The sequence below is a fragment of the Nyctibius grandis genome, chromosome 2 (assembly GCF_013368605.1).
Source record: "Nyctibius grandis isolate bNycGra1 chromosome 2, bNycGra1.pri, whole genome shotgun sequence".
Taxonomy (NCBI): domain Eukaryota; kingdom Metazoa; phylum Chordata; class Aves; order Nyctibiiformes; family Nyctibiidae; genus Nyctibius; species Nyctibius grandis.
The window spans coordinates 37,000,616-37,011,882 of record NC_090659.1 but is presented as its reverse complement, the minus strand read 5'-3'; the positions used below and the strand labels follow the sequence as shown (position 1 = coordinate 37,011,882).

The following is an 11,267-nucleotide window of genomic DNA, read 5'->3' as shown; positions in this document are numbered from 1 at the left end:
ATGATCCCACTTTGAGAAATACTTGCTCCTTTTAGAGTTGAAAAAAGAACACTAAAAGAACATAAAACTGTTTTCTTAACAATCTAAAAATTTTCCAAATTAAGAATTTTAATATTATCATCCAAAGGCACAAGCCTGATATTTCACACCTGACTTCTACACGTAAACAGAAGTGTGTGTATATTAATGAAAAGTCATTTTACACAACTCTTCAAACAACAATATTTAATCATTTTCATGTCAAAATCACTTTGTAGCTCATCAGCATTTTCTGTTTTTCTTTAAATATAAACTTGAACATTTTTAAAAGCAGCAGTTTATATCCACAGGTTTAATGCATAACTGAACTCTTTAAAAAGGGAAAATCCATGTGCTATGTGGATTACTTTCTATTATTATAATGAAATGCAGCAAGAAGAGCTTGTATTTCTACAAACTCTCTTCTCCCAGAATAACAAACTTTCAAAACAAAGCATTTTCACAAAAACTTATTTAACCTTCTTTTACAAAGCATGATTTGTTGGACTTCTAACTTGGATTTATAAAATGACAAGTTATCATCTCAATGGGAGGGAAAAAAAATAATGTAATCTGATATAAGGAAACTCAGTGCCAAATTCAGACTTTCATTTGCAAAAAATGGAATGTTTCTGAGATGTCTCTCATATTTCTGAGGTACAACTCAGGAATCAATACTTTATTTACCACAGATGCAATAGTTTATCTCTTTCCAAGGATGCAATTAGGAAGCCAGAGCTGTTCATTTCTGGATGCATGTTGCAAATGTATGACTACAAACCCAAACAGAATTCTTATTCCTTATCACTCATTTCCTCCTGTTCTCCTAACTCTGCTACTAACTTCACAAAAAATATGGGAGTAATCTAGAAATCTTTATTGCTGGAAAGCTATGATGGGACTATCATCCTTTGTATAAAAATATTTTAATGCAGTTATTTAGAAATGTTAAATAAGAGCATTTCAGTGATAAAATATTTTATTAGTGCTTCTGTTTGAGTACATAGAGCAATGTATTGGGACTTTTAAAAAAACCCTCAAGTTTCCCTACCTGATCTATCAATCTCAGACACCACTGTTATGAGAGAAACCCATGCTATGGCAGAGGAAATCACCCCAACACTGAGGTTCTCTATTGCCACTTGAGACCCATAAAGCAAGACTGGAATATGGTAGAGTGTGTATTTTATATATCTATGCATATCAAAAACATGATGGGAACTCTGCCAACTGTGTGTGAATGTGACCAGCCAACTGAACACTACGTCTCATCTAGCTCCTAGCAGGCAGAGTGGTTAGCTGTGATACAGGATATGCTGGCTGGGGCCAGCTCTAGCATTTGATGACAAATAGATCCTTTGTGTGGGTTTTTTTGTCACTCTGCAGCATCACCAATATCACTCATCCACTCACTTCACGCTGTGCAAAAATATCCATTATTAAAATGCTTTAACAGTGGTTGCTGACAAGGTACAAGATACTCCGCTGCTAGTAAAGAACACACAAACCCACAAACAGAAAAACAAGAGACCTTATTTTGAAAGGATGAAAGCAAATAGAGAAACTGGAAGAAATGAAATAAGCATCAGGTTCAATAAAATGATGAAAAGAAAGTCCTGCTGCCAAAACAGGACTATAAAGTGTATCAGTCCATAAGCATACAACATAATGTAGCAAATAACACCACATAAAAACAGCAAATGAAACAATGTCACATGATAGAGAACCTTGTGCATGAAATAATACAACTTTTTATTAATGTTTTATAGATTACTTTTATTTATTTTTGCTTTAATAATGCATATTCTGTTCACTCTGTGCAAAATTGGGGACAGAGGCGGGTGTTTAAATCGTCTAATGAAAATCAAGCAGAGATGAACATTCAAGTTGAGGGAGAGGCCTATCAAAACCAGGAAAGCTAAAAAGCCACAGCTACTCAAGACAAAGCTGCTCTCAGCTGCGCCCTTTTTGTCCTGCCACTTTGCACAAACCTGGCTCTACTGACTGAGCAGCTGTACACTGAGAAGCTGACCTCCGCCGGGCACCGGGGACGGGAGTCGTCGTGGTAGCTACATTAGGGAGACCTGGCTTGCAACCAGCTCCAGTCAGTGTGTGGCAAAGAAAGGCACAAATCATTGCAAAGACCAGATTTCTGTTGGTTTGTTTCCTTCTTGTAAATACATTACTGTACACAATGTAAGTTTAAATTGTAGGGGATTTGGGGACATAAAATTGCATATTTATCAGAACTTAAAACCGTAACAAAAAGTAGGCTGCTCTATCTCAAAACAAAAATAAACCCTCCAGTCCCAACATTAACATTCATTCCTGGCTATATGCAGTACAAAGATTTTAAAATCTGTGACAGAAGACAATTAAAAACCAAAAGTCAAAATCATAAAGCTTGTAAACAGATAATCTGAAATACACTTTTTTTAATGGAAAAATATCATCAAAATAGTACCACTATGGACTAAACTGCCTGAGTTTTCATTTCACCTAGGATCTTGAAGTAGAGAGCCTTTAGCACAAGAAGATCAATTTCAGTCACAACTAGTGCCGCACAGCACAGCTTCAGGTGGAAATTTTGTCCTCGCTGTTGGTATTTTTGTTGTGCTATCCAAAACTGCTGTGCTAATCCTTCAAATAAAGGGATGCTGAGGCAATTCTTAAATCATTTGGCACAAAGTTATTTTGGCTGGGGCATAAATTTGAGTCTCAGTCATGAAGTATAATGCAACATTCCACCTATCAAGTATTCACTTTGATTGAAGAGCTTTCTTTATGTCATTAACTTCCATCTGAAAAGAAAAAAAATATTTGTGATGAAATTAGATGCTTTAAAACCTGAGGCACAGTTGGTTCCACTTGAAAAGCACATGTTCCATCTTGTCTACAGGTGTCCAGTATGGGTTTTATACTACTCTTATTTCCACAGATTTCACAAATTGAGGTCACCTTCTCAGCTGTGTAAGATGACCACTCATGGCTTCCTCCCTCAGAGCTTGACAGGTATAGTCATTGAATGTACCACAAGACCTCTCAAACTCTTTAAATTACAACTTTCACAAGCCACGCAGCTCTCTCCCAGGAATTACTTGCAGAATGAGCACTGTGTCCATGCACCAGCTGCTGCACTTACAACTGGCACAAGTAAACTGAACTGCTGACAATGAGCACTGGTAGCTGAGGCGCAAAACCTACTGTCTCTCTCCTATAGGGATGTTTCTTGCTGTAGGGATGGTGGTTGCCTTCTACACCGATCAAGACTACATCCAGGAACTTTAAGGGCTCTGACTGATGAACAGCTGTGCAGTAAAAGGAGGTGGCTGAAACCATCATCATCCCTACTTGTATACTTGGCCCCTCTGACAGACACTGGAAACCCTGAGGCAGGGGTATTAGATTTACTGAAACACACTCTCAGTGCTCAACTGTGCTGTATCATCAAGGCAGTCTTCTTCAATACAAAGACTGAGAGCTGTGCTACTTTATGACTATCAGAGCACTCTTAAACTAATACAACTTTTGTTTTTTGAACTCTCATCTTCATGTAAAGCTAATTATGCCACCTTGGCTAATATCTGAACATTTACCAGTATGAACAACATTTGAACTGGAGTAAAAGCATTCAGCTGTAAGATCATAATTTTAAAACCATCAATGCAAGTCTCTATAAGGATGTAAAGCCATCCTTGGAGGTAGAATCCAGACCTCTGAATAGCCTGGCCTGTTACACTAGATCAATAACTACTATTAAAAATGTTCATTGATTTTATCTGAATAAATTTCTATTTTAGCTGAACATGAATCGTGTATTACTAGAAGCCATACTCCTATGTGGTTGCACGCATCAAGTCCTTTAGGCAGCCCTGGAGAACAGACATTGACAGCCTCCAGTTCTGCCACCCTTTGCCATGTTGCCAAGCACTTTCCTGAGCAGGAACAGCCCAGTGAAATTACAATTCGATTTTCTATCCCAGTACAAAGAAAAAGTACAGTTGAGCTATACCATAAAAATATAAAATATAAAATATAATCAATACTAAACCACTTATCAAATACATCACTCTCCAAAATCCAGAGAAGCAGCTTCAACGACATTCCCTGTTGAAGCAGCCCAGCCAATGATCCTAGCAAAGGGCCAGCTCCACCACTCTCACCCAGGTAGGGCAGCGTGCCACCTGGCAAATGACTAAGCCAGCATGACAACATCTAGAGCTAAGGCATGATACAAACTATGGTAGCACTAACTGGGGTCTTAATCAGGGCACCTTCTTTTATGTTGTTTAGGATGCTTTAGTAAAGACAACCCGAGGACAGTCTGTAAAGCAGATATAAAAATCTTGCTATATGAAATAATATTCCAAGCATATCAACACTAAGACAAGCTTACTACAAAATATAAAGTTTTGGGAGACAGCAAACCATTTAAAAAAGACATGATTTCACTTGTGACAAAATCAAACCATTAACACTGAGACTAAAAACTATCATTGTTTGAATTGTATACTGTGCTTTTTTTTTTTTTAATTTGCCTACTTGTGCTGATAAATTTTTGGATAATTATCAGGCTTTTCAGTAAGAACCCAGTATTGCAATATATATGACACAAAATGGCACACTATGAAGAGAACAGGTATATTCAGAAATACTAGTAGCTTTTGATTCACTGGAATCTAAATATCTCAGAGTTTTATGTCCCATACCTGAGTCTAAATCAAACCTGCCAATACTTCCATAACATTGTAAATAATTTAAGTACCTGCAATCGTAGACGGATCTTCTTTTCTTCATCCAACTCAGACAGCAACTGTTTAATCTCTTTTCTGTTAAAAGAATGCAAAAAAAGCTAGTAAAAAAAACTAGTAAAATATAAAAGATCACCTTTTGGAGACATATTTTCCCTGCTTCACTAGTTACCTTTTTTCCTCTGAACAACTAATTAAAGTCAGTATACTCTTGTATACTATATGCTACACTACAGAGGAGTAAGACGTTATAAAAGGACAGCACTCCCCACACCCCATAGGGCTACCGAATAACACATTTCCTCCTAACAGCCCTGCATGCACAGGCTTTGCTCTGGATTAGCTGTATCAATGCTGTATCAGCACCCAGTTGCCTTTTCTGCCATACAAAATGTAGCTGGATTGGCTGTTGGGGCGTTGTAGGAACTGGTAACACAAATCGTGCCCATGCTATCACATGCTTAAGCCACTTAAGAGCTGTTTATGCCAGCAATACAATGTAACCTTCAACTTCATTTATAAAACTTAGTGATCCCAAATATGGATTTGCTGTCATCCTCCTTTGTAAGGAAGGGGAACACAGCTATAAGGAGCAGACACCTTCTCGTATTCCCACTGAGTGATATCACCTTAAGATAAAAACCAGTAGGTGGAAGCAGCCCTTGCAAGAGGGGCCAGGGAGACCAGAGGAGCAGGAGTCAGCCTAAGAGGTGAAGCTATGGGGCTCGCTGGCTAGATCCAGCTTGAACAATGCCCTCCTGCATCTTCTCCCAAACTCTCCCCACACCTCTGTTCTGCCACAGTCTCTGCACACTGCTCTCCCTTTGCTTTTTCCTGCTTGGGCTATGCACAACTGACAAGGTAAGTGAAGGTTTAGCTTCCAAAATATTAAATATTCTCAGGAACAGCAAAAGCTACACACCAGCCCCAGTTTCCCCTAAGAAATGAGCAGCTTAAAGAAAAGAGAGATGCTCAACACTAAAATAGTAAGATTCAGGGTTATAAACACAAAGGTCTTCAAATGTCCTAATCACAATTCAATCACTTCTTTTGTAATACAAGCTTCCTGGGAAAATGTGCTAAGAGTCAAACAGCAAATTGATTTAATAATTTTAGGAACTTGTAGCGATTTGTACTACAACTAGAACAAAGGCACCCCTTATTAAGATCAATGCACATGAGTTCCCGAATAGTTATTGGCAAATTAAACAACATAAGAACCTTATTCACTGCTTATAGCTTGGTAACTTAACTTTTTCAACACCCCATAAACATCTGCTTATGTCATAACACAGGAAAAAAAAAGCTGTTACAGATGGATAGTGCCAGTCTTTTTTCCTGAGCTTCTCACCCCTGAACGTGTTTTGTCAGGAAAGTAGATGAAAATCACAAACACAAAGGCAAACTGTGCAGAGCAACATACATGATGGCAAGCTCAAGAAGAAATTGCCACCACCATGCATGAATGAATGCATCCCATCTACAGTTGTGATTTGTCGTACTTACTTTTGCTGGTCTTTCATGGTTTCAATGATGGTTCTTAGCTCCTTAATTTGTGTTCTCAGCTCCTCCAGGGCAGTCTGACCTTGGCTCAAGTGCTCAGTCTTTGGCTTTCCTTCAGTACCAAACAGGGATGGGGAATTTGACCTGTGGCCTGTTGTTCCCATAGCAATTGAGTGAAATCCAGGTGACGGTGAAGGGGATAGTGATGGTTGTACATTACTGCCACTAGCCAAACCTCCTGGTTTTGGAGGCAAGGAAGTTTTATTATCAGACACCTGCACAAAAAGAATAACATTTAATGTCTGGAGAAAGCTTTATGAAAATCAGACCTCTAACAAATATTAAGTATTTTGCTGCTCTTTAGTAATGTTGAAAGTCCATAGTCAAACATGGACAGTTCTGGCCAAAGCATGATAACTATAACAATTAGTCATTATCTTTGTACATATACATCAGAGGGGGTCTAGTTGGGATGCAGAAGTTCAGACAGCTACAGTAAGACTTTCCATAGCTGCTACAACCAGTCAACAACAAGCATTTCCAAGATCTCAGACCTAGCAGTGAAATGAACCAGGGAAAGATGCTCAGTGTTTCTCACAGAAGTTTGTGAGAATATACCTACACCCACAGATGTCTCCTGCAGAACACAAAACTGCATGGCCAAGAATACAAGTTGTATATTTTTGCAGATTAAATTTATGACCATCAACCAACCACTGAAGGAATCTTCAACATCCAATGTCTTTTAAAAACTTAAAAATGTGTTACATGTTGCCCTTAGCATTATAAAAATAGCAAAATATTCCTTAAGTTTGCTTGTTGGTACAATATAAAAAAAAAATCCTATGGCTTAAAAATGATAATATATTAATAAGAAATAAATGTACTGTACTGTCCTCTGTTAACTGAAGCTTCTGTGAATCCCCGTAACCACCAATGGCTCTTTATTCCTCCAGGAACTTAACAGAAAAAATGCAGTATTAACCTAGTTATCCTGGAACTATGTGGCTAGCTCAGTAGGATCACATGCTTCTTGAATTGAAATCCAGTGCTCTACTTATTAGACAAGGTATAGAAAATCTGAAGTCCACCTACCATACATGACCAGCTACATCACTGCATACACAGAACAGTGTACAAGTAGAGTTACCACAACAGCAAGTAAGGTGAGTCTTAATTATTCATCATATTGTTATTTGTCAATGCTAATGTGTGCATTATATGACAGCTACCAGGAGCATCTGAAAATCTGATTTGGCCAAGAGTAAGAAAAAGTACTAGGCAACCCTCCAGCTCTACCTTTGCAAGGGTAAGATATTGAGAAAAAATGGTATGGAAAAGGAAAAAGACATTATAAGTGAGAACTTAGGGACAGGGGCGGTGGCATTAACTGGACAAAGTGAGAGAAAAGTTAGCAGTTGGATGAAAATTAGGAGGATGTGTGATGGGGAGGGAAAAGCAGGATCTACGGAGTTGTTCTTCAAAAAACAGTCTTCCCCACGACACAAGCGTGATTGAGCACAGAACCTGTCCTGGGCAAGCACTGCATAAAAAAGGTGTTCTGCAGAAAAAACAGTGTTGCAAGTTTCCCTTGAACTGAAAAGAGACATCAGGCTGAGTTCAAACCTAGAGCAAGTGAGCAAGGCACAACTGGAGTCATCCACACTGAACACCGTACTCCAGAGCTTAACTGCCTATCAACATTAAAGCCTCAAGCAGCTACTTTCTGGTAGCAGTCATCTTGTTTAACAGGAACAACATCTACATCCTTGGCATACCGGCATGTAATTTACGCATGTTGGCCCAAGAATATTCCTTAATGCAAGTGCTCCCAGAAGAGGGAGCTATATAGCAAAACATTATCCTTACAACTTGACCACAGAAGTGCATGACTTTATCTTTCAAATACTTCTGTTATACTATTAGAATGTAATATTTGTATTATTAAAGGTATCCTTATGTACTAAAAAGTAGCTCCAACCTCTAAAGCCTGATCCACACACCCCTTCCGTAATATTCGATTATCCTATAGTTTTCTACCAATATACAGTAAGAACGGCACAAGCCTATAAAATGAATACAGTTATACCAGTATAAAAAGTAATTATACTTGCAAATTTAAATTCACACACTATTAGAGTGGGTCACAGAGTTGTATTTTCTCTGCTTACAGACTGTTCTAACATAAACTCAGTTTACAGCTGCACAAAAAGGGCCTTTGTTTCTAAAATTTATTTCTCTAGCTTCTCTGATTCTGTAAAACATATTTACACAAGAAGGATTTTTTTCACAGTATGGTTATGGAGACATTTCAATGGTGCAATTCACTTTAGACTTGCATTTCAAACACAGAACAATCTTTAGTAACCTTTACCATTTCAAGCTTCTTTAAAGGGCTAGTTACCAGATGACTGTTGAATTAAATTTTAAATATTTGAATACTGTTTTAAAAAATGAAGATGCACGTGATAAGGTTAAGCAAAGGTATTCCAATTAACTTACTTGTGATATTGTAACAGTTCTTGATTTCCTTGACACTTCAATCGTTTTGTGAGCAATGGAAACATGTTCCTCCTTCTCATCTTCGGGACTTGGTGAATCAAAGAAATCGGGGCTTGAAAGGGATGACTATGTAGACAAACATACCACAAGACAGGAAAAAAAAGCAGGTATTTTCATTGTACAAGAATTTAACAAAGGAAGAAGAAAAGCATTTATGCAATGACTTTTTTTTTTTTAGTTATAATTTTCAAAGTAACAATACTTAAAATCAGGACTCTCCCTCCTCCCATCCCCCTTTTTTTACATCTTATTTGCAAGGCTAGAATGCTTTCAAAGCATTCATGAAATAAGATATACTTAAGAGTTTAATTCAACACTAATTTACATCTTTGCATTGCATTATATCATAAGACAAAAGCACCCTCCTGTCCGCAAGAAGAGCCGCACCTCACATGGCTAGGACGCTGAGCACCGCGCTGTGGGGATGCCAGCTCTGCCACCTGGGCACCTCTGCCGTGGCTTTGCTCAGTACAGGGCTCACTTTGCTGCTCTTCAGAGGACCTGTGCTGCTGCCTGTGCACACTGCTGGCACTGCAGGGCTGCCTTGTGCACGGCCTCTTTGTAAAGCTGCAAACAGGGAAGGTTCTTTCCACCCCTTGTTCCTTTCCCCATAGATTTGACAGGGGAAGAAAAACCTTTTTACTTGTCTTTTATGTTTCTATATTTATGGGTATCGTCAATTTTGAAAGCTTTCTCTTTTTTTTGTGTTCTATTAGTTTCACAGGAATCCTTTTTGTTTCCCTCGACTTTGTTTTTCTTCGGCAACATGGGCACGGGTAACCACCAGCAGTTGCTCTCATTCTGACATTCCAGAATGCAAAAAAAGCAAGGAAATGAACAAACCCCAAGCCCCAAAGAAAAAGACACTGAAAAACTAAGCAGTGGCTTTCAAAGTATGGTTTATGAGACCAACTTGGCTAAAGATACATATTAGAGAGTGAAATTTAAATCACCCTTGTATTTACAATTGTGAGCTTAATGAGAAGAAACACGTGATGGAAGGCTGAAACGGTCTGTTTGTCCTCAAAATCTGGTAAATGTCCTACAGAAACTAAGGGAAATGCTTCTTTTGGGAAACACTTTCAAGATCCTTAATTCTTAGCACAAACTAATTTATTCCAAAGATTTTTATAAAGCATTTTTCTGGCTTCAGTCATGACTGGGAAGGAATACTTGGCAGCACCCAAATAAAGGGGTACAAATCTTACAAGGGAGGGAATGTTTTAAACATCAGTATTCAAAACACTGGCAGCCTTTGACACTAATTTTCCTGAGCTGCATCTCTCTGCCTCACTGTAGGTGTGAAGGAACGGCTGTGTAAACATAGTAAAAACACCAGGGAACACAAATAATACAGGGCTAAAAAAATCAGAAAAAAATAGTTTTAAAAGAAAAGGAAAATTAACTTACAGACGTGAGAGACTGGGAGGGTGGTCGCCTGCCAGTAGCTTTTGGTCTGGTTGTAGTTGGATGATTAAGCTTCTCAGCAATTGGTACTACAGAGTCAAAACCTTCCAAGTTTTAAAAATAAAATAGAATTGATTTGGTTTTCCAGTAATTGTCCTCGAAGGGAAAGAATCACATTTTTTTTCTAATTTCAAAGAAATCAAATCTCATTTTCCCCATTGTGTCACAGTGTTCTGCACACGTTTAGCCACCATGATGGCACTAAAAAAACCTGGATGTCAAAGGCAGCTGTAATCCAGCCACCCTTGCCAAGCACAATGACCTTTCCGTCTCTAACACAATAAAGCAGAGGGGGAATGTATAGAGGAGCCTTTGGCTTTGTTTTCAGCACAGTGAAAGCTAAATGACAACATGGGTCCTATGGCATGGAATAAATAGTTTCAAAATTTCCATCTTGCTATTAAAGGGGTTAGTAATTATTTTTTCCTGAATAATTGGAGACATAAGACAGTGCACGTGTTGTCTCAAGAACTGTGCTGTCAGCGCTGCATCTGCAGCAATTGCTTAGGGGAGCACAGAATGAGAATGATGGAGCTGGAAGCGATCTGCAGGCTCCTGGACATGTGCAGCTGGAGGCAGCATAGTTTCCAGTAGCTATAGGTGAGAGGAGAATGTCCCTCCAGTAGTCCAGAGGTTATGGTAAGCAAAAACTCCAACAGGCTCCTGAAGCTGTACAGAGCCCAGGAAAAACAGGTCTGCTCGAATGCAGTATTGACCGTCTTCACAGTTAGTGAAATGCACTGGGGAAGTGTTTACTGAATCCAGCCACGTGGTAGCACGTTTACGTGAAAGAACGACGTGAAGGCTGAAGGAATACCGCAGCTCGTGATTACATGCCTGAATCAAATGGCTTAACACCATTCATCTATTTTTATGGGCTGTATCAGTTTCACTCACCTCCATTTCAAAATGCCCCTACTGCATATGTTAAGCAGAAATAAGTCAGAAAACATACAAGAGGTACTT

The 11,267-nt window shown here is 38.7% G+C and overlaps 1 protein-coding gene across 5 annotated transcripts in view; it reads right to left on the bottom strand.

The window, feature by feature from the left end:
• Positions 1 to 210: 210 nt before the first annotated feature.
• Positions 211 to 11,267, bottom strand: part of SH3KBP1 (SH3 domain containing kinase binding protein 1) — a 244,603-nt gene continuing 233,546 nt past the window's right edge. For 4 of the 5 annotated variants that reach the window (XM_068425084.1, XM_068425086.1, XM_068425087.1 and 1 more), the window contains 5 exons: positions 10,245 to 10,345; positions 8,775 to 8,900; positions 6,276 to 6,547; positions 4,784 to 4,847; positions 211 to 2,819 (listed from right to left, as the gene is read on the bottom strand). In XM_068425084.1, coding sequence (XP_068281185.1) covers positions 2,778 to 2,819; positions 4,784 to 4,847; positions 6,276 to 6,547; positions 8,775 to 8,900; positions 10,245 to 10,345 — 605 coding nt within the window. In that variant the 3' untranslated portion in view covers positions 211 to 2,777. The remainder of the gene's footprint in view (positions 2,820 to 4,783; positions 4,848 to 6,275; positions 6,548 to 8,774; positions 8,901 to 10,244; positions 10,346 to 11,267) is intronic. The other variant, XM_068425085.1, reaches the window with a different exon arrangement.